This window comes from Schistocerca americana, chromosome 1, assembly GCF_021461395.2.
Source record: "Schistocerca americana isolate TAMUIC-IGC-003095 chromosome 1, iqSchAmer2.1, whole genome shotgun sequence".
NCBI lineage: Eukaryota > Metazoa > Arthropoda > Insecta > Orthoptera > Acrididae > Schistocerca > Schistocerca americana.
Window position 1 is genome coordinate 1141091245 of NC_060119.1, and position 26985 is coordinate 1141118229.

Consider the following 26985-nt stretch of genomic DNA (forward strand, 5'->3'; position numbering starts at 1 on the left):
CACTTGCCTTACCTGTGATTAATTTTGTGTGGTTTTTCCACTTTAAATTGTTCCATATGCGTATCCCATATTTTAAGGAAGTAAGTCTATGTACTGTATATGTGGTGCATTACATTTATGTTGAGGGTCAGTTACTACTCCCTGCAGCAAGTGTTGATACTCTGCTGGTCTTCGTTTCAAGGTTCAAGGGCATACAGCCAGCAAATGTCCAGAGTAGGTTGAGTTAAACGGATCTGGCCAACCTGTCTATAGTGAAGGCACTTAGAATTTGATCAGTTGCATGATGCGGAACATTTGCAAACTTGGATCCCAAAAAGTGAGCAAAGCCAACACAAAAACATCTGTTCTGAGTCATGGATAGAATGTCCATCCCCATTGACTGAGTGTGTGTGTGTGTGTTGTGAACAGATGGTGTCTGGAATTCCCGGTAACTGCTGCATCATGTTGTTTACCCATGGTGTCACTGTCTTGTATCTCTGTGAGTGCTCAGTGTCATTCAACAACTTGTTGCTGTGACAAACAAGTTAAGAACTGCTACCAGTGTAAGCTTTGGCTGCCACAATAACAATGTTGCCAATGGTGTGCAAATGAAAAAAAAATCTATCTGCAATTTGTAATCTGCCTTCCCACATAACATAGTCATGCAAAATCATTGCAGCCTGTTTAGGTGGGGGCAGCTTATTTAATCACAAAGTCCAAAGTGTATCATATCATGTGTATGTTGGATTTATTAGTTCATGTAAATGTCTCCAAAACTGTGATGGTGTTCTGCTGCCCAGATTTTCTACGTACACCACTTACTGTATTTACTGTTTTCTTGTTTTCGGTTAGGTGTTTGAGCAAGGTGGCTTTTGTTGTATCAAATTTGTTGGTGGTAGGAGGTGATTGTATCTCATTGCTTATGAGATTAGAGGCTCGTAGTGTGGAAAACATCAAAGTGTCATCCATTAAGTCACAGCTGGAAAGGAAGTTGTTCAGATGGAGAACACCTTCTCACAGGAATTTAATGGAAAATATATCCATCAGGCTCTAGTTCCGTCAATCTGAGGGCTTTGGTGGATGATTTTACATGGCATAGAAGGAACGCCGAAATTTTCTCATGTAACCCAACTGTGTTCCACATGGATTCGACCAGATTGCTTCCAGCATGGAAGGGCAAAAATTAATGATGTGAGGGGCTGCTGTGCAGTTGTGAATTAGCTAGGAATATAGACCCAAACACATGCACAATGTTCTGTACTTGGAGAACCCGATCAGAATCATTTGTAAAGTCAGTTAGGGGAATGGACTATGTTGCAATTTTTATAGTTATTCCATGTGACCATGATTATGTGCTGATGGTGAAAGTTTGTCACTTTCTGATTTCATTGTATACACTGTCTGTTCAGCATTGCTCAAAACACGTTGAAGGCCACTAAGAAAGCCACCACACTGGTAAAATGGTCCAAGTAGTTTGGATAACAGTTGTTCATTGGAACAAGCCATTATCTCTGTAAAATACACTGTAGCATATCTCAGATCTCATCAAAAATGATTTGCATACTTGTCACATGTCACCCCTGTAGAAACTGTAAGTAGATTGATACTCAGAATAACACTCATGTGGGTGTAGTGGGATGTTACAGTATTTGACTGAGTAGATCACTGAACACATGAACAAAGTGTTAACACAAGTAGGTTGCAAAGAACTAACTGTACTCATGCTACTCTATGAAGATAAAACACACTTCAAAGAACTGGTCACTCAGAATAGTTGCACACAATCTATTGCTCTTTGGGTGTGAAGTCCCCACTTCCACATTACTAAATGGGTAAAACAGTTCCTGGTGCTCGGTCCCAGGTACAGGTTGTGTGTCTGATGCCTTCCAGGGCCAGCAACAATTTGATTTCAAATATTTCATATAATTATTGACCAGATTTAAAAATTTAAAATTCTGTCATAATATATTCATTTCCCTCTACATTGATGCACTAATGATATTTCTTTTCAATAATTAAAATCAGCTTTAATTGAATTGTGATTTACGTAATCACAATAAAAGGTAGAAAAATTATGCCCATACAGACTCAAGCTCCTCATGTAGGATTCAGAGTGAGTTTTACATTGTATTGTGACAGTATTACACAAACTTCTATCTGGCATAAAGGAAGGAGTTGAGAATTCCTGTAGATTCAAAAGAAATAGACCTAATTAGTTACCTCTTTTATAAACTATCTTATTACTTAGTTTTGATGGCTGAAGCTTTCTGTTATGTGCATGACAAGAAGCTGTATTCATTCCACCAGGCCTTTGTTCTTATGGTACATAGTTAACTGTTGTTCTATGATAAATATAAAAGTAATTCTTCATTATGGATATATAAAATATATTACATGAATGAATGAACTGAAAGAACACTGCTGGGGCAAATATATTTTGGAAAATTGGAATACTCAATAGGAAAAACATAAACCACTTACAATCCACTGTTCCTTCTTGTCAATATGTTGTGTAACAGAGTGGTTTTCTCCTACCATCATATATTCTGATGTTGTGCTAATTGTTAAGATTATTTGAGTTGAGAAAATAGCGGCTGTTGACAACAATAAATTTATGAAGCAGTCTTCACAAAATTTTATTAACAAAAATTCAAAGGCAAGTGTTATAGTTTAATGAGGGATATTTTGTAGTCATTATCCCAAAATTATTGAAACCATTCTAATATGTGTTGTAGCCATCGCTGAGACCATGAATGCTATTTACAAAAGAAACATTCAAAGTTGCCTCATGTAAATTATGAACTATGCTGTTATTGCGAGTATGGTAAAATTCAGAAAACTGATGCTTTATCTAATTTCGTTTCAGCTATTCATCAATAATGAATTTGTTGACTCAGCATCTGGAAAGAAGTTCCCCATCATAAACCCTTCTACAGGTGAAAAGATTGCTGATGTTGCAGAAGGTGACAAGGTAAGCATTTAAAAAAAATATTTCTGTCCATTGTTAATAATTCCTGGCATGATTGAATTGAATGATATTTTATTGTATTTCACTCTGTATTTCAGTCCTTGCAAGTTCCTTGTCAGTTCGGTTTACTTCCTACATTATTTCCACTTACTATTAACTGATGTAAGTTTGTGGATAAGTACTTTCCAACGAGATATATAGAACAATCCTTAATTTTATACACCATAGCAGTGTGTAGTATTGTGCTTCACTACACAACATCAGTATGCTTAAGGTTCACATGTTAATGTGAGTACTATGCAGTGCAACACTGCACACTGTGAGGCTATAAAGATTAGAGACGTTTGTAAGTTGCTAATATCTTTTTGGTGTGACCAAATTTTAGTACTAGTCCTGGACAAAGTCAGAACAATTAGGGGAATTAACTGTACTTAGCTTTATGATGTTGAAGTTTTGATGATAACCTCCCAGGCTTCTCCTTCTTCTTCCTGTGCAGGCTTGTAAAAATAGGTTCTGGCAGCAGGTTTATGTTTGGCCTTTTTCCTTTAAATAAATAGTCTTGGCCATGATGTCATTTTTTTTACCATACGGTTTAATTCCAGATTCTGATACACTTTCACAGTTGGTTAGTACACTCCTGGAAATGGAAAAAAGAACACATTGACACCGGTGTGTCAGACCCACCATACTTGCTCTGGACACTGCGAGAGGGCTGTACAAGCAATGATCACACGCACGGCACAGCAGACACACCAGGAACCGTGGTGTTGGCCGTCGAATGGCGCTAGCTGCGCAGCATTTGTGCACCGCCGCCGTCAGTGTCAGCCAGTTTGCCGTGGAATACGGAGCTCCATCACAGTCTTTAACACTGGTAGCATGCCGCGACAGCGTGGACGTGAACCGTATGTGCAGTTGACGGACTTTGAGCGAGGGCGTATAGTGGGCATGCGGGAGGCCGGGTGGACGTACCGCCGAATTGCTCAACACGTGGGGCGTGAAGTCCCCACAGTACATCGATGTTGTTCCCAGTGGTCGGCGGAAGGTGCACGTGCCCGTCGACCTGGGACCGGACCGCAGCGACGCACGGATGCACGCCAAGACCGTAGGATCCTTCGCAGTGCCGTAGGGGACCGCACCGCCACTTCCCAGCAAATTAGGGACACTGTTGCTCCTGGGGTATCGGCGAGGACCATTCGCAACCGTCTCCATGAAGCTGGGCTACGGTCCCGCACACCGTTAGGCCGTCTTCCGCTCACGCCCCAACATCGTGCAGCCTGCCTCCAGTGGTGTCGCGACAGGCGTGAATGGAGGGACGAATGGAGACGTGTCGTCTTCAGCGATGAGAGTCGCTTCTGCCTTGGTGCCAATGATGGTCGTATGCGTGTTTGGCGCCGTGCAGGTGAGCGCCACAATCAGGACTGCATACGACCGAGGCACACAGAGCCAACACCCGGCATTATGGTGTGGGGAGCGATCTTCTACACTGGCCGTACACCACTGGTGATCGTCGAGGGGACACTGAATAGTGCACGGTACATCCAAACCGTCATCGAACCCATCGTTCTACCATTTCTAGACCGGCAAGGGAACTTGCTGTTCCAACAGGACAATGCACGTCCGCATGTATCCCGTGCCACCCAACGTGCTCTAGAAGGTGTAAGTCAACTACCCTGGCCAGCAAGATCTCCGGATCTGTCCCCCATTGAGCATGTTTGGGACTGGATGAAGCGTTGTCTCACGCGGTCTGCACGTCCAGCACGAACGCTGGTCCAACTGAGGCGCCAGGTGGAAATGGCATGGCAAGCCATTCCACAGGACTACATCCAGCATCTCTACGATCGTCTCCATGGGAGAATAGCAGCCTGCATTGCTGCGAAAGGTGGATATACACTGTACTAGTGCCGACATTGTGGATGCTCTGTTGCCTGTGTCTATGTGCCTGTGGTTCTGTCAGTGTGATCATGTGATGTATCTGACACCAGGAATGTGTCAATAAAGATTCCCCTTCCTGGGACAATGAATTCACGGTGTTCTTATTTCAATTTCCAGGAGTGTATATTCACATATATTAGTGATAACAATTGTTTACAGAGTGATCCATAACAGACATCAGCTTCCTAGAATTCCTGACAACCAAGTGAGTTATCTGCATTGATATGTCAAAGACCTCATAAAACCTTCACGTTCAGGCTGGAGTTGTTATTCCAGTTTTAGTTTAACCATTTTTAAGACAGTTTAATACCATTATAAAGCCAGAAAAATATTAAAACACAGGTTGAGAATACCATTTACAGTCATTTTGGTAATTATTTATGAAAATATGCTGTTCTGTATCATATTGACAATGGTATATTTAATTTGATCTGGGCATATTTTTCATTGTGATTGTCAAACAGGTGTTCCACAGTTTTTATTTTTTCTGCAAATAGGTTACATCTGTCTTAAGTTCTGTATCAGGACCTACAAATAATGAAAGTAATTTTGGTGTGAACAGTTTTGTGAATTGACTATGCTTTTGAATTCAAAATTATGATGTAATTTTCATATTTCAAATTTGGCTATTTTCTATCTTGGGTAGAACTGACAAAAACTAGGAAGTGTTTCAGTGTCTCTGTCTCCAAAGTTCTTGGATGAGACACAAAGTTCCAAAAAGTAATTTAATTAATTACACTGTTCTACAAAAAAAACCTTTTCTTCTATTTCTGATAAAAAATATTGTGATCCTAGTTGTATTTTGAGTGCTGAATTGAAAACTGTTTTTGGTTTTTTTCTGTCAGGGATAGTTTATGAGTAATCGCAATTTTATTTCTCTTTTCAGTTTGTGATATAGTGCAGCAAACGTGAGGTGAAATTCGACAAACAAATGCACATCTTTATGATGTTATAAGTTCATCACATTAATGGAGGGTGGGATCTAACATATAACACAGTAACCTTTGTGTATACACTTTGAAGCATTTATTTGACATGAGAAATTACAGAAAATTGTCAAACAATGAGCCACTGCCTTGTAATGCACATCACTTTTTTCTCTTGTATTGTGAATCTTTCTTCTCTTGAATGATATTCCAGCAATAATCTGCTAACATAGAAGGTACCCACTTCCCTTCATAGCGCCTTTCTATGGTAGAAATGTCTTTATGGAATCTTTCCCCATGTTCATCCGATACGTCACTACAACTCTCTGTGAAGTAGTCCAGATGAGAGTCCATCATATGTACCTTCAAAGACATATTGCACCCCAAATCCTGACATGCTTTGATCATATCCTTCACCATTGCTTTGTAGTTAGTAGCTCTTCTTCCTCCAAGAAAGTTTTCCGACACCATCTTGAAACAGTCCCATGCGGTTTTTTCTTTATCAGTTAAACATGCTTCAAAATTTGCATCTTTCTGCAGCTCCCTGACTTGTGGGCCCACAAATACACCTTCCTTTATTTTTGCAGCTGAAAGATGGGGGAATTTGTTAGCTAGATATGCAAACCGACAGCCTGTTGGATCCATGGCCTTCACGAATTGTTTCATCAGGCCAAGTTTGATGTGAAGCGGTGGAAGTAGTATATATTCAGGAGCTACCAGACTTTCACGTTGTACATTCTTTTCGCCAACTTTCCACCTTCGCCTAGGCCATTTCTTTTTCACGTAGTGAGAATTTCGGTCTCGACTATCCCACTCGCAAAGGAAACAGGCATACTTTGTGTAGCCTTGTTGCATTCCCAGTGCCATAGCAATTACCTTGAAATCTGCACATATTTTCCATTTGTGTTCATTGTATTTTAATGAATTTAGCATCCTTTGTACGAATTTGTAATTTTCTTTTGTCAAACTAGCATAAGCTACTGGAGCAGAGGGTATTTTATTTCCGTTATGGAGCAAAATACCCTTCAGACTTGTTTTCGATGCATCTATGAAAAGTCTCCACCCTTGTGAAATATAAGTGAAGTTCAGCACTTTCATCAGGCCAGCAACGTCATTGCAAAATGTCAGTGCTTCGTCAGTTGAAAAATAAGAAATAAAGGCATGTTCTCTGTGCCTGTACACACTGATTTTAGTACTTTGGTGCAGTAGATTATACTCTTGTAATCTTGAACCAAGAAGTTGCGCCATTTGTTTACTTAGTCGTAGATCATGTACTAAATCATTTAAATCTGCTTGTGTTAACAAATGTGGTGATGACTCACTTGTGCAGTGATATAAAGAATCATCATCTGTGATTTCTTCAGTACTACTTATTTCACTGTCACTCGGAATTTGACCTCGAGCTCTTGAAGGTACTGGAAGATTGTCGGAATGCTGCACTGGCATTCTCGCTGAAGGCAGATCTGGGTAAACAAAGTGCTTCTTTGACTTTTTGTTTGTAAAACCCTGAATTTTTGTTAGACAGAAATAACAATCAGTAACATGGTCCTTAGGCTCCCTCCACACCATGGGAACAGCAAACAACGCAACATTCTCTTTACCTTTCCACCACTGAATTAGTTTACAGTAACATGTAGCACAACAGATATGTGGTGCCCATTTTTTATCTTGGTGTCCTCCCTCTACTCCAAAGTAATGTTTGTATGCTTTCTTTATGACTGAAGAAATTTTCTTCCTATTTCTGGCAAAAGTGAACTTCCCACAGGTGTAGCAGTCGTTGTCCGGCTTATATCGACATCCACGACGACGTGGCATTTCTGCAAATTTAAAAATAGCACTTTGGTGAAACACCTGTATTAAATTAATAGTAGGGAACTAGAGGAACGCTGATGTGTAAAAACAAGCAGTCGTTTTACCTTCAGCACCAGGCTCAATCAGTTTACACACAGGAACTAAAAAAATTCAACCGTGCTCGGAAATATGACAGACAGTTACTTGGAAGCCAAAACACCCACTCGTTAAGACTGACACAAATTGCGGCTAACACCACTGTTGTAAACTCGATGCACCTGCCCCTAGGAGGCGTGAAGCTTTACTGCCGAGGCAGCGACCGGCTGTCACTGTTCGAGTTAATGAGATGTTTAAGGTGGTCTTAATGACATAGGTGTGGCGGGGGATAACTCAATGATGTCTGATTTTTCCCACCTGCTGTTGCACAAGAAATTATCATGTTCTATCACTACTGGATGCGGCAACATACCCGTATTTCTCTATAACGTCTCTGTGTTTGCCATGAATTGTGAATATACGTATATATACATATTACATAAAAAGTATCCCTGACAACGATATTTTGTTTACATATTTGAATTTCCTACGGTAAAATGGTCTAGAAGCACATACTTTAATATCAGAAATGGAACCCATGTCGAACAGTGTTATTTAACATATTTGCACAATTTGTAAATATTGTCTTTTGGTTTGTTATTGAAATTAAAATAGCTATTTCTATGAGGTTAAAGGCCAGGAGTTTGTTTACAAGCAATATACATTTTGTCTGTTTCAAAATCTAAGTTCTCTCAATAACTGAGTAGTTGCGAATTTCGTTTTAAGACTGCCCTGAAGATAATTTTCGATAAGTTGCAAAATCCATATCACATTTCTTCTATACAGATATTATAGGGTGCCTACAGGTATTATCTGTTGAAGTATTGTATGAACAGTTTGAACACATTAAGTGGTAAGGCCTGCATCTCCTGAACTTCAAAAGATGAACTAGACAGCTTTAATGAATCTACTGATACCATATACATAATGTTAATGTTCCTCCCACATTGGTAGCATAGCTCTTTTCCTTTAACTCAATTCACTCAAGAGGACGGGAGTATTTTAAAGGAAAAATATAACTGAAGATGACCTGTACAGTCCAAAATGCAATGTACTAAAGTAAAACATGAGTGCCTGTGACTAAAAATGGTGTTCATGGCACTCTCTGTGTAAGGTAACTGGTGATTTTAACTATAAAGTAATATTTTCAAAACACCATTCATATTGGCACTTAAACTTAAAGCTGATCTTGTGACTTGATGGTTGATTTGAACACCATGGCGAGTTAACAGACATGGTCTCAGTGAATTTGGTATGCCTATGTCTTCGTCTGATCTTTGAACTGACTTACCCAGGCAGTTATGGGGGGGACTATGGATCTCTTAAGTCAGGTGCAGATCAAGAGGGTGATGGGAAGGAGAAGGCATCAAGACATTTCACTACAAGCACTCATATTTTTAAATGTATCAATTTAGAAATTTTTTGTCTAATTTTGTGAGAATGTAGTAGCAAGAAAACTAATGAGTTTCAAAAATGGCAACGAATTCTGGAAAACTAAATGCTCTGATTAACACTAATACTTTCCACTTGATTTGTAATAGACTTCCTTCTAGTCTTACAGCTTTTTATCCTGATAGATATTCAGGCATCAGCTTTCTCTTATATCTACAGGCACAATTCATAAACAAGAGTCACAGAAAGGCTCAAATAAACTGGTATATTAAATAAAAATTCCAGATTGAGACACAAGGTCATTCTTTCTTCTTCATAAAGCACAAGTTTGCAACAAGTTTCAAGTTGCAAGTATTCAAAGGATCAGCAAAAAATCAATTCAGTGATAAAATTAAGTCCCTACATTAAGATGACAGTGAGGAGTAGTATTATGGCCATCCCTTAGAAACTAGGTATACAACAATGTGTGTTACTCACACAAAGTAGGAAAACGTTGTCATACAATTAAAGAACCATACCTTCTTGCTGTGGTCCAATGAATGTTTCTTGAGGTAGGGAGAGAAATACCACGATTTTAAGCTGAAGCCTTCAACATGCCAAACTATTTCCAGAGTCATGCTGAACCTCATATATTACACACAATAATCAACATTTGGATGAATACCGTTGTGTAAATGTACACCAATTTTACCATATTCAGTGCCAAAGAGCCAGTGGCTGATAATCTCACAGTGTTATTCGTAAAGAGTTGTCTTAAGTAACCATGACGCAGTTTTCTATTTCTCAAGAAGGTGACTAATTTAAAACTCCAAATTAAATTTATGGTTTATGGCAAATATTTATGAAAGCTGTTAAGAGATTATCAGAATCCCTTAAAACTGATATAATAAAGAGGGTTTAAGGTATGTGTTTCTCACACTAATCTTTTCATTCTAGTTCCATGTCACAGTCCATCACAACTCAGACAGCGCTTATTCAAACTGCCTGGTCAACCACAGTATGATGCGTAACATATATGTTGACTCATATTTACTTGTCACTCTATTGTTGCTTAAGTGGATAAAATAACACAGAAAATAACTGCTACTAATTGTTCATATATATATATCAGGATTGTTTAAATCAGCTTGTAAGAAGAAATTTTTTTGCAGATTGATATAGACAGAGCAGTTGCTGCAGCAAAAGCTGCTTTTAACAGAAAATCTGAATGGAGACAAATGGATGCCTCAGCACGAGCAAAGCTCATGAATAAGGTAACTATACACAAGACATTTTTGGTGTTCATGGACTTCTATTGCCTGTAGTATAATACAACTACAAAATATATCTGTCCACTTTGATTCAAAGGATAAAATGCTACTCACCTTACCCAGGAGACGCTCAGTCAAAGAGAGGTACAATGAACAGACTGCTATACATTGTGGCTTTCAGCCAAAGGGCCTTCTTCTGAAATAAAAAACACGCACACACACACACACACACACACACACACACACACACACACACACATATGCACAACTCAACTCACATAGGACTACTGGTCCCTGGTCACTGAGTCTGGCCACAGTGGCCAAAGTGCCTGTCTGTGACTCAACATCTCTATATGGTCAGTAGCAATCTATCCTTTTCATATAATGTTGAAATTCCATTCTGGATTTTCATGCACAAGCTGCAACATGCTCACACATAGAATAGTGAGCCAAAAAATATAGAATAAACATCTTTCATTCAAGAGCTGCAACATGCTCACACATAGAATAGTGAGCCAGAAAATGTAGAATAAATGTCTTATATTTCTGTCTATGATGACAAAATTGATAGGTCCTTAGACTACAGGTTTCAGTCAGTGATGATCAACTTCAAATCTACAGCAAAACATGGGAAAAAACAGATACAACTAGTGGACTGTGTACATAGTAAAACAATAAAATTGGCCATAGTGAAAAGTATTATTGAAGTACATGTGGAAAACACACACTTCAAATGTAACAGGGAATGCCTGTTTTAAAATGTATAACAAAGGAAATTGGTAAACTGTTAATTTATAGTAAATATTGTAGTGTTGTATTTGTTGACATTATTCTTAAAAAGTGTAAAAAGAATTTCTGTAAACCACTATACATTATATTTTTGCAATATTAGCTATAGACTTTTATTGTTCAAGTGTCAGACTGTCTTCCACAAATGCTTCAATGGTGTAGTAACATTTCTCTATTAAAATATTTTGGAGTAAACTTTTCAGTGAACCAGGTTCCATTGTTAATATGTTTCTTCCTTTTAATTTGTTATATATTTTTAGCCCCATGTATAGTGGTGTCTGAGCATAAAGCTTTAAGTAATGCGAAGGAAATTTGAAGTTTTCCTTGTGACGAGTACCATAGCTATGTTTAAAACGAAACTTTTCGAGATTATGTTGATTATTATATACAAAAATCAAAATTTCAAAAATGTACAATGAAGTAATTGTTAGTGTTTTTAATTTCTTGAACGATGCGCAACATGACTCATTTTCGTGGGCAGCACATGTTTCTACTGATTTTCCTCTGAAGAATTAGTAGCCTTGTACTACTTCTAGAGTTTCCCCAGAAAATTATCCCATACCGAATAACAGATTCAAAATAACTGTGGTAGACTGTCTTTCTTGTGTCCATGTGAGTAGCACCACATAAAATAAACATTGCAAAAGCTAGGGAATTTAGTTTATTTGCCAGGAAGTCTATATGTCTTCCAGATTAAACTTTTATCAAGGTTTAGGCCCAAGAATTTCACACGGCTCACTTCTGTCATCATTTGATTATTATGGGCTATTTGTACAGGACATATTACTGACAATTTAGAGGCAAATTGCATTATCTGGGTCTTAGCTTTAGTCTTGAGCTTTAGTCCATTTTTATGGATCCAGGATTCCAGTTTCCACAGAACATTTTCTATACTATCTGGAATCTTTCCTATTGTATCATTTTCTATCAGGACTGATTTATCATCTGCGTACAAGACTGAATAAGCATCAATACTTAATGATAAATCATTTGTATACAACAAGAACAGGTACGGACCCAGTATTGAACCCTGTGGAACTCCTTGGGAAATTGTTTTCCATTCGGAGTGGTAGTTAACTGAATTTGATGTTAAAATAACTCTTTGTTTCCTTTCTGTCAGATAAGAGTTGAACCACTGTAATGCAGTATCTTCGATGCCATAGCTCTTCAGTTTGTGAAGTAATAATGAGTGTTTCACTGAGTCAAAGGCTTTTGTTAGGATATTCCTGAGACTTTTGTACCCTGGTCTAGTGATGTGCTTATTTTTTCTGTAAATTCTCTGATGGCATTTATGGTGCCTTTTCCTCTTTGAAAATCAAACTGATTTTTACATAATAATATCATTTATTGTAAGGAAATTTTCTAGTTATTTTGTCACAGGTTTTTTAAAATATTTTAGAAAAAACAGGAAGGAGAGAGATAGGCCACTAGTTTCCCATATCATCTGGTGATCCCTTTTTAAAAATGGCTTAATCTCTGCATAATTTAGGGCATCTGGGAAAGACACATGTTCAAAGGACTGGTTTACAATAATAGTCAGTGGGTATGAAATAATACGGCATGCTGCCTTGATTACCATGGAAAGTATTCCATCCCATCCAGCTGATTTTTCTTTTTGTACTGATAATATTGTGTCTTCCACATCTCTCTGAGTGATTTTTCTGAATATTTTAAAACAAATGTTCTGTATGTCATTTCTGTGCCTGGAAATCATATTGTCCTGATGGGCTGTCATGTCTACTTGACATTTGAACATGATTTACAATGATATCAGCCTGAAACCTAATTTGAGAAATTTATTGGCTCTCATCTCTGATTTCTCAACAGGCTATACTGCCTTTGTTTTATTTCTTTGTTTGTTTTGAATATACTGTTTGCCAATTTTTTGCTGCCAGTATCACTTTTTTGAATATAGTCTTATAGCACTTAATGTAATTTACAAAATTAGGGATTCTATTTAATTTGAGCTCATTGTGCAGCTGTCTTTTTCTGGCACTTGAAATTTTTATGCCTGGTGTAATCCAATTTCATTTATTCCTGACTCTCTTTTGATAAGATTTTGAGGGGGAAATGTTTCATTGAATATATCCACAAAACAATTTAGAGATTTATCAACATTTTTGTTGCTTGAATCACAGTGGTCTAAAGGCCAGCTTATAGCACTTAACGTATCACAAAACAACTCCAAATTTTCTTTGCTAAAATTCCTTCTTATATAAGATTCAGATTTTAGTTTCTCTGTTTTGTGTGGGCTCTATAAACAAAACTGAGTTATTAGATATCCCTAGATCTAGGCAAAAATTCCTTGTATCATCAAACTGATAATTTGTAATAATATTATCTATGCAGGTTGCTGAGTGGAAGTTTTCTCTAGTGCACATAATAAAGTATAAGTTGAAACTAGATTTTTGGATTAAATTGTGAAATTTTTCAATGTCACTTCTTTCAATTAATGTATTTAAGTTGTTTATTACACATAAAAGAAAATCAACATAAATGTCCCCCAAGAAAATCAATTCACCTACATGACACATGAGTGGCTGCAACTAGGCTTTAGAAGAAATTAACAGCTACCAATATTTAGGAGTTAAATTTTTCAGTTCATAGTTTTCACAGGCATATGGCAGTCCAGTATCTGCCATTAAAAATGTTGCAGAGTAGTGGCTAAATGATGAAGCTTTTTATACACCAGAGAAATTTCATACAAACTGTAAAGATGATCTTAAAACTGACTCTCTTCTCTGTGAGAATATTAAAGTCCTATAGTTCTGATTTTCAAATTTTTTAACCAACATATTGTAGTTGATATTCATTGTATAAAGTGCCTATGTATTTTCTATGTAAAAATTGTTTAAAGATGGAATAAAATGATTTAATTTGATTTGACTACACAACAGCATTGTAAACAATACTGTAATCTTACTCATATTTGTCAATTATGTAATTGTGCAAAATGCAATAAAAAGAAGAATACGGAAGGTAAAGTCTACAGTGGGCTAACCAAATGTATAAATTATTGCAGTGATAAAATGCAATACATTAAAAACATCACTAAAGTAAAATTTAGATTGTTAAAAAGGAAATGCTTAAGTGACAATATGTAGTTCTGAGATATTATTGTGGTGATTTTACATAAAAATAATGACATATATAAGAACAAGCTTATCGAGTTAACAGATTAATATACTTTTGTGTGTATCTTTTGATGCTGCCGCTATGGTTTCATTATGATACAACACATTTTAAAACAGGTATCCCTCATCATATTTTGAGAACGTTTTCTACATGTATGTCAGTAACACTTTTCATTATGGCCAATTTTAGTGTTTTAAGATGTGGACAGCACACTAGTTCTATTCATATAAAATATAAAGTATTCAATAAAATAAAGTAACTATTTCCCATGTTTTATTGCAGATCACGAGATGGTCATTGCTGACTAAAACCAGTAGTTTATGGACTGAACAATTTTGTGATCAGAAATGGAAACAAAAGAAATTTATTCTAAAGAGATCATTGTGGGTGGTATTAAAGGGGAACAAACCTGTCTTCTTATAGTTGTTGTCAGTAGCGATTATGCACACACACAAAAGTATGGAACTGCACAAATAGGTTTAAAACAATTTAAAAAAATTGTATTACAGATTAATCATACAAAGCATGTAAACTTGTAAATAACAAGGAAATGAGAAACATATAACGTAAAATTACTGACTTACTAATTTAGTCAAAAGAAAATATACTTAAAAATTATAAAATTACAAAGACACGGAATGGCTGGCAAGATGTTACCTCGAATATGAAATTCCAACCTTATTGGTACTGTGCTAACATTTAAAAGTGAAAGGAATAATTCTAGGTTTTTGAATTGTTAGGTTCTTCCTTATGGAGGAAAGCGGGATTGGTTGCCTAAGCTTAGGAAGGAATGGTAGGTCATTCAGAGTCCCCTCGCCCATTTGCTGCAAGGGCGAGGGGAAAAACAATGATGAAGATAGTTAGGGTTCAGAGCAAGTAGAAGAGCAGATTAATGGAACTCACACAAACTTCATTGTTTCATGTGGAGATATGTGTACAACAAGATAATCTGGAAAATATTTCGAGTAGATTTCCCCACCATGTTATAGTTCTGGGTGGAGATTTTAATTTGCCGGATATAGACTGGAAGACTCAAACGTTCATAACGGGTGGCAGGGATAAAGAATCGAGTGAAATTTTTTTAAGTGCTTTGTCTGAAAACTACCTTGAGCAGTTAAACAGAGAACCGACTCGTGGCAATAACATATTAGACCTTCTGGTGACAAACAGACCTGAACTATTTGAAACAGTTAACGCAGAACAGGGAATCAGTGATCATAAAGCCAAAGCCTTGCAGACAAACAAAAATTACACAAAGCGAAATGTAGTGTGAGGAGGGCTATGCGAGAGGCATTCAATGAATTCGAAAGTAAAGTTCTATGTACTGACTTGGCAGAAAATCCTAAGAAATTTTGGTCTTATCAAAGCGGTAGGTGGATCAAAACAAAATGTCCAGACACTCTGTGACCAAAATGGTACTGAAACAGAGGATGACAGACTAAAGACCGAAATACTAAATGTCTTTTTCCAAAGCTGTTTCACAGAGGAAGACTGCACTGTAGTTCCTTCTCTAGATTGTTGCACAGATGACAAAATGGTAGATATCGAAACAGACGACAGAGGGATAGAGAAACAATTAAAATCACTCAAAAGAGGAAAGGCTGGTGGACCTGATGGAATACCAGTTCAATTTTACACAGAGTACGCGAAGGAACTTGCCCCCCTTCTTGCAGCGGTGTACCATAGGTCTCTAGAAGAGCGTAGCGTTCCAAAGGATTGGAAAAGGGCACAGGTCATCCCTGTTTTCAGGAAGAGACGTCGAACAGATGTGCGGAACTATAGACCTATATCTCTAATGTCGATCAGTTGTAGAATTTTGGAACACGTATTATGTTTGAGTATAATGACTTTTCTGGAGATTAGAAATCTACTCTGTAGGAATCAGCTTGGGTCTCAAAAAAGACGGTCGTGTGAAACCCAGATCGCACTATTCGTCCACGAGACTCAGAGGGCCATAGACACGGGTTCACAGGTAGATGCCGTGTGTCTGGACTTCCGCAAGGCGTTTGATACAGTTCCCCACAGTTGTTTAATGAACAAAGTAAGGGCATATGGACTATCAGACCAATTGTGTGATTGGATTGAAGAGTTCCTAGATAACAGAACGCAACATGTCATTCTCAATGGAGAGAAGTCTTCTGAAGTAAGAGTGATTTCAGGTGTGCCACAGGGGAGTATCATAGGACCGTTGCTATTCACAATATACATAAATGACCTTGTGGATGACATCAGAAGTTCACTGAGGCTTTTTGCAGATGCTGTGGTGTATCGAGAGGTTGTAACAATGGAAAATTGTACTGAAATGCAGGAGGATCTGCAGCGAATTGACGCATGGTGCAGGGAATGGCAATTCAATCTCAATGTAGACAAGTGTAAAGTGCTGCGAATACACAGAAAGATAGATCCCTCATCATTTAGCTACAAAATAGCAGGTTCAGCAACTGGAAGCAGTTAATTCCATAAATTATCTGGGAGTACGCATTAGGAGTGACTTAAAATGGAATGATCATATATAGTTGATCGTCAGTAAAGCAGATGCCAGACTGAGATTGATTGGAAGAATCCTAAGGAAATGCAATCCGAAAACAAAGGAAGTAGGTTACAGTATGCTTGTTCGCCCACTGCTTGAATACTGCTCAGCAGTGTGGGATCTGTACCAGATAGGGTTGATAGAAGAGATAGAGAAGATCCAACGGAGAGCAGCATGTGCTTTGTTACAGGATCATTTAGCAATCGCGAAAGTGTTACGGAGATGATAGATAAACTCCAGTGGAAGACTCTGCAGGAGAGATGCTCAGTAGCTCAGTACGGGCTTTTGTTAATGTTTCGAGAACATACCTTCACCGAAAAGTCAAGCAGTATATTGCTCCCTCCTACGTATATCTCGTGAAGAGACCATGAGGATAAAATCAGAGAGATTAGAGCCCACACAGAAGCATACCAACAATCCTTCTTTCCACGAACAATACGAGACTGGAATAGAAGGGAGAACCGATAGAGGTACTCAGGGTACCCACCACCACACACCGTCAGGTGGCTTGTGGAGTATGGATGTAGATGTAGGAGATATGTGTACATGATGCAACAGCATACATCAAACTGCTAATGTCAAAGGTACTCTCACCGCAGGAGGGTCAACCTCCGGCAAAGAATCTTATTATCTTGCACTTGCATCGTCAATGGTGAGGTCCCCACTGGAGCCCCATCTCCACACCTCCAGGAGAGCGGAACACTCGGGAGGATGTTGTTGGAAGTCGTAGCTGCTGGCATCACCTTTGTGAAGGTGCTAATGACCAACAGCGCTGAGGCTGACTGTTATGCAGAGCACGATTGTGTTGTTTCTTGGCAAGAGAGACGAGAAAGACTGTGATGCTCTGATCTTCACTCCATCTCTATGCAAGTGATATTGGCAGAGGTAGGGGTGGCTGTATTGGGATTGTTGGCCTGTGTCAGGATTGCAAAGCTTTGGCAGTGGAATGCTGGACTGTGGAGGTGACAGGGTAGTGGATGCAAAGACATCAGGCTCTCCTTACACGCTTAGAGGCAGTTGTTGTGTCTTAGGAGCTGTCATGATGAGGAACCCATCGGTCAATGATCCTAATGTAATCATGGCTAGTTCAGTGTCAGTGGGATAGCTTTTATGCACAGTTTCATGTCAAATACCTCTGTCTTTAACTGGCTCACACAAATCCTGAGGGGCAGGGGCAGTCACACACATGGAGGAAGCATGTGCACTGCCAGAAAAGTTCATCATACTGATTCGTGTCTGTGGTGGAACAGGCAGTCCATACTGTTTTGGCAATATGTGTATGCCCGTTGCCAACACTGCTGTCTCGTTCATGTAGGTCAAGCAGCAAGATGTGCATGGACTACTGTCCAGCCAATGCAGCTGTATATAATGTGGTAAACTCTGCAACTACTTTGCATATGGATTGCTGATGCCAAATCTGGAGAGAGATGAGAGTGACAGAAAAATGAGAACCAAGTATCAGTGACCAATGCGCCTGAACTGCGGCTGCATTTTTGTGTGTTGCAATATGGATTGCATGTTGCATTCGGGTGGTTGCATGGTGTGGAGCAGATTTGTGTCCGGTCGCCAGAGCGAGCATGGAATTGTTACAGTCACAATCAATTTGGTCCACTTGTGTCCAGGATATTATTGTTTGCTGTGGGTGCAATGGTCATGGCTTGCCAAAGGTCAGCAGCCTCACGGTGTGAATTAGTGGCATCACTCTCATGAGTGTATGGAACTTCTCTGATCACGTCAGCTGCTAGTGGCTGTTGGCAGAATATTGCGCTAGGAATATACTGGTGGTGGTCACTGTTGTCTGGAACGTTCAGTGGCAGCTGCTGCCTAAGAGCACAATAGCACTTGAACATCCTAACCTCCAACACCTTGCGGATTTATTGGTTATTTTTCTTTGAATGCTGTTAAAGGTAACATAGTAACATAGGTGCTGTAATCTGAAACATATGGCACTCAAATCTAATGCACTACTGCTCCTCTAGACTTTGAAATTTGTCATCAGGGTCACAAGCACACCTTTGTTGTGCACTTTTTAAGTAGCTTTTGCGCATGCGCAACTCATGTGATGTAGTTGCCTTACAGGCCAAATACAGACAAATTTGATAAATAACATGCACAGGTCATGATGTGCACAGCTAGCACTTACCACTCAACTAGAAATTTACGTCAGTGCCACCAGGTGGTAGCACACTGTGGCAGACTTTTATTCCCGTTCGCTTGGCATAAATCCTGCTGGATGATAGTACACTCCTCAGATATTCTAATTCACTCACTATATACTGTATTAAAATTAGATAAAACATCAGTATATCTCAGAGTTGTACTGACGGTAAAACTATTGTGGGTTTCTGAATGAGTCGTAATATGTTAAGTTACGAATTTTATCATACGGTAATCCAATTGAGGCACTGAGAATCGTAACGGCTTAAAGCACATCACCATCGATTGTGAGATTGTAGAATGTATTCATGCTTCTGAAATCTGTTGATCTTAAGGTGAGTCAAGTTTATCTGTACTGCAGGCCCACATTGTATATAAGAAAATTCATGAAAAGCTGTATCACTGGTTTCTCTGATGTTCACTTAAATTTGGGATTGACTGTAGTGTGCTTTAAACCCTTAATGTTCCCAGCACCTCATTTGTATTCTAGTCAAATGACCATGTTCATTGACATTACTACTTGAGTTTAATCATTTCCACAAATGGCACATAGTATTTGGAGTTGGTTGTTTATTATGCAAGAATTAACTTTCATGTGCAGTGTAACATGAACTTGTTGAATCTATTTTATATGCTAACAGAAAAATAAAGCTGTGAGGATGGGTTGTGAGGTATGCTTGGGTAGCTCAGTCAGTAGAGCACTTACCCATGAAAGGCAAAGGTCCCCAGTTCGAGTCTCAGTCCGGCACACAGCTTTAATATCCCAAGAAGTTTCATATCAGCACACACTCCGCTGCGTTTGAGTCTCGGTCCGGCACACAGCTTTAATCTCCCAAGAAGTTTCATATCAGCACACACTCCGCTGCAGAGTAAAAATCTCATTCTGGGATAGGAAAAATAAATTACCAGGAAAAGTTAGCCACAAAGAAAGTAGAGCCTCCAAGAACAGATCCTTTGACTGAGAGAGTGACAAATTAAAATAAGTGTGACAACAAGCAAACATTTAAAAAGGGAAGTGTACAGACGGCACAAGTTGAGTGGATGCAGCATAAGAATATCTGATTTTCTGCCTGGAGTAAATTTGTTAGGGATCTTGTACATTTGTCCAAAACAAAAATGGAAAAGCACAAAAACACCCACTTGTACAAAAATGCAAAATGGAGAGTTGTGAAAGCTTACACATTATTTCATTATTGCCCTAAACTGTACTTAATTACATGCCTCTTGAAAATTTTTGGGTACAGACTCAGAATGAATATCCCAATTTAGTAAGGAGGGTGGCGGACATGTTATTAGGCTTCAATCAACTTATTTGTGTGGTCAGTATTTCCCACAAAGCCATTAGTCAAGATGAAACATTGGTCTCAACTGCAGTAGGAAGAGGATCTGTGAGTTGCTGTTTAAAATACCCAATCAAGACTGGAAAACATGACGCTAAATTTGAAAATGTCAGAAAACTTTGAATTTTGAACCATGTGCGTTTTTACTCTTGTTTATTTTCTTTATGGAGGACTAGTTCGATTAAAACATTTTTAAATTGGCATTTAAATGTTGACTGTTGTCCTGTTGTCATTTGTATGTTATGATATTTCAAATATTAAAATGTTCTAAATGAATCAAAAGCAATATTGATGGAAACAGTGAAGCTTTAACTAACCAATTTGAAAAAGAAAAAGAAAAAAAAAGAACCACATTTGTGTGCTCTGTAATTAATCTTCTCTTGTTTTCCAATATGGCAGCATAATTATTTTAAGATATTACCTGAAGCTGACTCATCCTACATTACAATAAACACTCTGTGTATATAATGTAATCAAATGGGATGAAATAAAAATTAATCAATTGTGCAATATGGAGTAGTGATGTTCACAACTGTAAGAACTTCATCACTGTTTGTATTCTGTTGCAGTTAGCTGACCTAATAGAAAGAGATGCACAGCAGCTTGGGAATTTACTAACAGCAGAGGGAGGTAAGCTTTATTATGGCGCCTGCTATGAGGCTGTTAATACTGCAAACACACTGCGCTACTTCTCTGGATGGTGTGACAAAATCACTGGGAAAACAATTCCTGCTGGTAAGTTTGTCATATTAATTTAAATAATGCTTTATCAAATAATGGAGAATCCAGGATGAAATGTAGCAAGCCAGTGCAATTTGGAATCTTCACACCAACACCAGCTTTTCTGAATTGTGCAGGTGGGAACTCTCCCTGCAATATATCCTACATTCCCGTAATCCTACTGCGTCAACCTTTGTTAAGTCATTGTCCTTACCCATCTAGCCCCTTCCCTCTCCCCATTCCAGCGTTACACAGCTCTCTATTCCACCAATGCATCCCACAGACGTTTTACTTCTCTCCTATTCTGCTACCCCCTCCCCATTCCTCCGACACTCCTGATTGATTGCACCTAGCTGCATAACGTGTCTCCACCTCTCCCCCTCTATTCTTCCACAAGCAGCTCTTTATACCATCCCCCACCCACTACACTGCTATCCCTCCCCATCCAAGCCTGCTCCTTAGCCCTATCCAGTTGCTTCTCCCACCATGCACCACTACTTGCAGTCTGGCCTCAACAGCCAGAGACCATGGTCATGCATGTGTGAGCTGTGTTTGCATGAATGTGTGTGTGTGTGTGTGTGTGTGTGTGTGTGTGTGTGTGTGTGTGTGTGTGTGTGTGTGTGTGCGCTGTCTACTTCTGACAAAAGCCTTTTTGACCAAAAGCTCACTTTCCGAGAGTCTTTTTATTGTGCCTATCGGCAGTTCAGCATCCCTGCTAAATGGTAAATAATGCTTTAAGAATAAAGAGTGAAATTGTGATTTACCCCAAAGTGGAAATAGTAGCTTCATGATGCTCCTCACAATTATAGGTAGTCATTTTCATGAAAACAGAAGAGAAAGACAGAGCCTATCTGGGAAACATATTGACACAGTATATCCAATAATTTGGAATATAAATTAACTATCAAAAATAGTTCTTACTGTAACACAACAAAAGAAATGAAAGTTCTGAGTGATCACTCTTAATCTAATGTTACATCATAGTCAGTGGAACAAAAGAAGATAATTGTGAGTTACTGCAGCTGTACATCTGTTTTAACAGTGCTGTGATGGATTATGGATTTATTCCAGAATAAGATTTTCACTCTGGGAAACATATTGACACAATATATCCAATAATTTGGAACATAAATTAACTATCAAAAATAGTTCTTACTGTAACATAACAAAAGAAATGAAAGTTCTGAGTGATCACTCTTAATCTAATGTTACATCATAGTTAGTGGAACAAAAGAAGATAATTGTGAGTTACTGCAGCTGTACATCTGTTTTAACAGTGCTGTGATGGATTATGGATTTATTCCAGAATAAGATTTTCACTCTGCAGTGGAGTGTGCGCTGATATGAAACTTCCTGGCAGATTAAAACTGTGTGTCGGACCGAGACTCAAACTCGGGACCTTTGCCTTTCGCGGGCTAGTGCTCTACCAACTGAGCTACCCCAGCATGACTTACGCCCCATCCTCACAGCTTTACCTCTGCCAGAACCTCGTCTCCTACCTTCCAAACTTTACAGAAGCTCTCCTGCGAATCTTGCAGAACTAGTACTCCTGAAAGAAAGGATATTGTGAAGACATGGATTAGCCACAGCCTAGGGGATGTTTCCAGAATGAGATTTTCACTCTGCAGTGGAGTGTGCACTGATATGAAACTTCCTGGCAGATTAAAACTGTGTGCCGGACCGAGACTCGAACTCGGGACCTTTGCCTTTCGTGGGCAAGTGCTCTACGGATTTATTACTTAAAATATATTAGGAAGGGTGTGTTGAAAATCCAAGTATATAAAAAAAGAGATACCTCCCTTAAATACTGAGGAGTGTACTATGATACTGCCCTGGAATCAGATTAAACAGCAAATACTCACCCAGTTGTCACAGTGTCTGTGGAGGTATCTTGTGGAATACCAAGATAAGTGTGCTTTTGTAACTGGGGCAAGTATGACATGACCCAAAAATCTTGTGTATTATGAATGAGTTTGAGTTGTTTGTATTTTACTTTCAAGCCATACATTGGCTAAGTGGTTGTTAGCTGCCAAAGAAAAATTAAATAAATAAAAGCAGCATACACATGGTATGATTCAGGAGCACAAATGATTAAGGAGATAGTGACTGGAAAAAATTAGAACAGTAGCACACGTAATGTAAGTGCTTTATGTAAGTTAAAAAGTAAGCATATTTATTTGTGTATGTGAATGTTATTTCTATATTTTGTTTACATGTTTCAAGATGGTGCTGTCTTGAAGGTCTTAAGTTATGACTTATATCTGTAAGTTTATGGTTGATTGCAGATGGTCCATTCTTTACATATACACGAAAGGAACCAATTGGTGTAGTGGGGCAAATTGTCCCATGGAACTTTCCACTGACACTGACAGCACTGAAATGGGGCCCTGCACTTGCCACTGGATGTACAATTGTATTAAAGCCTGCAGAGCAGACTCCTCTCTGCATACTGTATTTGGCTGCTCTTACAAAAGAGGTAATTCATTTATTATATGGGTCACACTACAACTAAAGTTTACTGTAAAATTATGCTTTCAATAAATAATGTGTTTCTAGGCTGGATTTCCTAATGGTGTTATTAATGTCGTACCTGGTTATGGACCCACTGCTGGAGCAGCTGTTTCTTCTCATCCAGACATAGCTAAAGTTGCTTTCACAGGTTCTACACAGGTAAGAACATCAATAAATTCAGATCCACAATGACTTTGAGTGTTTAAATGCATTAATACACTGAGGTGGCAAATCATGGGATGGCAACATGCACATATACAGATGGCCATAGTATCACATATGCAAGGTATAAAAGGGCAATGCATTGGTAGAGCTGTCATTTGTACTCAGCTGCTTCATGTGAAAAGGTGTCCTTTGTGATATGGCCACACAACTGGAATTAACAGATTTGCTTGCAGAATAGTAGTTGCACCTAGACAAATGGGTCAGCCCATTTCAAAAATCATTAGGAAATTCAATTTTCTGAGATTAGCAGTGTCAAAAGCATGCCAAGAATATCAACGTTCTGGCATTTACCTCTCACCACAGACAATGCTGTGGCCGATGGCCTTCACTTAACAACAGAGAGCAGCGGCATTTGCATAGAGTTGTTAGTGCTAAAAGATAAGTAACATCGTGTAAAATAACTGCAGAAGTCAATGTGAAATGTATGATGAACGTGTCCACTGGGACAGTGCAGTGAAATTTGGCATTAATGGGCTATGGCAGCAGGTGACTGATGTGAGTGCCTTTCCTAACAGCATGACATCGCCTGAAGCGCCTCGAGCTCTTAACTGAATCGATTGGACTCTAGATGACTGGAAAACCGTGGCCTGGTCAGATGAGTCCTCATTTCAGTTGGTAAGAGCTGATGGCAGGGTTTGAGTGTGGCACAGACCCGATGAAGCCATGAACTCATGTTGTCAACAAGGTACTGGGCAAGCTGTTGGTAGCTCTATAATGAAGTGGGCTATGTTTAAATGGAAGGGACTGGGTCCTCTGGTCCAACTGAATTGATCATTGACTGGAAATAGTTATGTTTGCCTACTTAGAGAATAATTGGCAGCCATTCATGGACTTCATGTTCTCAAACAATGACGAAATTTTTATGAAAGTCAGTGTGTCATATCACCAGGCCACAACTGTTCACGAAAGGTTTAAAGAACTTTCTGGACAATTCAAGCAAATCATTTGACAACCCAGATTGCCTGACATGAGGCAGTTGGTGTGCAAAATCCTGCACCAGCAAAACTTCCTTAATTATGCACGGCTATAGAAGCAGCATGGCTCAAAATTACTGCAGGGGACTTCCAATGACTTGTTGAGTCCATGCCACATTGAGCTGCTGCACTGCGTCGGGCAAAAGGTCCTCAGAAAAAATCAGGGAGGCTACTCAAACTTGAAAAAGAAATTCCCTGAGAATTCCAGGTGGGGAACACAGTGTTATCACAAGGATTTCCTGAGAAATTAACAGTGAACAAAGAAGGGAGGGGGGGGGGGGGGGGGAGCATCTTGCAATAACTTTTTAACTGTTCTTTTCTCTCAGCTGAGATATGCTAGCTATAAGCAGTAGTTTGACCACAGTTATTACCCACTGATAATTTATATGGAATAATTTTCATATAAATAACACTCCAAAACATCAAGTACTTTAAACTTTTTTATTTATAAAACTCAATAAAATTAAATTACAATACTTTGTTAAAAACAATTCCCAGAGATTTTATGACATTCCTAAAATTCCCTGAGATTTCCCTAATTTTTCCAGGTAAACTTTAATTCCCTGAGAATTCTAGGTTTTCCATGTTTTCCAGAAGAATATCTTAAGATATTAGAAGGTATCCTATTACTTTTGTCACCTCAGTGTAAATTTAGTTTGACAGTGGACACTAATGTGAATAACACAAAAACTGATATAAGAAAGGCCGCCAATCAGGTATACAGGGAAAACGATGAGTAGTAGTTAGGCACATTTGGAGCTGAACATATTTGCTAACCCTTTCAATCATGTGTTCTTGAGAACAAAGGATTTCAGGAATTGTAACAGTCAAAAAATGAGAGAGGACAGTCAACTACTCAACTAAAGGAGGAGTGAGGAATTGGCACACTCAAAAAGATTACTAAATCACACAAACTCTAGAACTGGGTGCCTAGAAATTCCACAGACGGAGTTTATTGCAGTGTGTGCAAACTGAACTGGACCTACGGTAACTGTACCTGATTTTCATTGGTGGATAATTTCATAAGGAGTTTCTGAAAGGATTAAGACTTGACTTAAGCTATTTGCTGCAAATAATTTTGTAAGCATGTTTCACGATTTTCCTAACTTCGTCTTGTATTTGACCACTTTATTAATAGACTTTATCATCAACAAACATCATAGTTTTGAAGAGTCCTACATTGATCTTTGTATAAATCATTTATGTACGTTAAGTCCATGAGTGGGTCAACTAGTGAATCTTATGGTACCCAACATTTAGTGTTTCCTCATCCCAAATTTTGTTTTGGCCAAGGGGCATTATTTGTTAACTTGATCCTCACTTTTGTATTATTGAAAGAAGACTCCACATAGGGAAAGGAGATGCCTTTAAAACCATAATTATTTATTTATTTGTAGTAGAATTTTATGATCTACATAGAAAATGCTAAAAGAGTTACTTTCATTGTTTGTTGTACAAAATTCGAAATTTTGGCATCATATTGTAACTGCTTTTCCTTTAGAGAATAATTTGTGGAATTCAAATTGAACAGCTGTTGAAAGGTTATTGTCAGATAAGTGGTTCAGTACTCTGGTTTAAGCTTAATTTGAGAGGAGGGAGATGGGTCTATAATTACAGGTCATTTGCTTAGCTCAACTTCAATAAATTAGAGTTGCTTCTGCATACTTCCGTCTCTTAGGAAATTCATCTAAACACACTGAACAATTACAAAACTGAAACTTCCTGGCAGATTAAAACTGTGTGCCCGGCCGAGACTCGAACTCGGGACCTTTGCCTTTCGCGGGCAAGTGCTCTACCAACTGAGCTACCGAAGCACGACTCACGCCCGGTACTCACAGCTTTACTTCTGCCAGTACCTCGTCTCCTACCTTCCAAACTTTGCAGAAGCTCTCCTGCGAACCTGGCTAAGCCATGTCTCCGCAATATCCTTTCTTTCAGGAGTGCTAGTTCTGCAAGGTTCGCAGGAGAGCTTCTGCAAAGTTTGGAAGGTAGGAGACGAGGTACTGGCAGAAGTAAAGCTGTGAGTACCGGGCGTGAGTCGTGCTTCGGTAGCTCAGTTGGTAGAGCACTTGCCCGCGAAAGGCAAAGGTCCCGAGTTCGAGTCTCGGTCGGGCACACAGTTTTAATCTGCCAGGAAGTTTCATATCAGCGCACACTCCGCTGCAGAGTGAAAATCTCATTCTGAATTACAAAACTAATTCAAGGGAGGAAGGGAATGGATACACTATCAAGGGTTAGAAATACAAAATCAAATAGGAGTAATGCAGGAG

General features: G+C 38.7%; 1 protein-coding gene and 1 non-coding gene across 2 annotated transcripts in view; one reads left to right on the top strand and one right to left on the bottom strand.

Moving 5' to 3' along the window:
- Positions 1 to 1807: 1807 nt before the first annotated feature.
- Positions 1808 to 26985, top strand: part of LOC124597245 (aldehyde dehydrogenase 1A1-like) — a 48344-nt gene continuing 23166 nt past the window's right edge. Inside the window, exons 1-6 of the mRNA XM_047135926.1 lie at positions 1808 to 1840; positions 2846 to 2950; positions 10236 to 10337; positions 20855 to 21020; positions 23291 to 23481; positions 23562 to 23675. Coding sequence (XP_046991882.1) covers positions 1808 to 1840; positions 2846 to 2950; positions 10236 to 10337; positions 20855 to 21020; positions 23291 to 23481; positions 23562 to 23675 — 711 coding nt within the window. The remainder of the gene's footprint in view (positions 1841 to 2845; positions 2951 to 10235; positions 10338 to 20854; positions 21021 to 23290; positions 23482 to 23561; positions 23676 to 26985) is intronic.
- Positions 26456 to 26530, bottom strand: Trnas-cga. The gene has a single exon. It is a non-coding gene; the product is annotated as a tRNA-Ser (tRNA).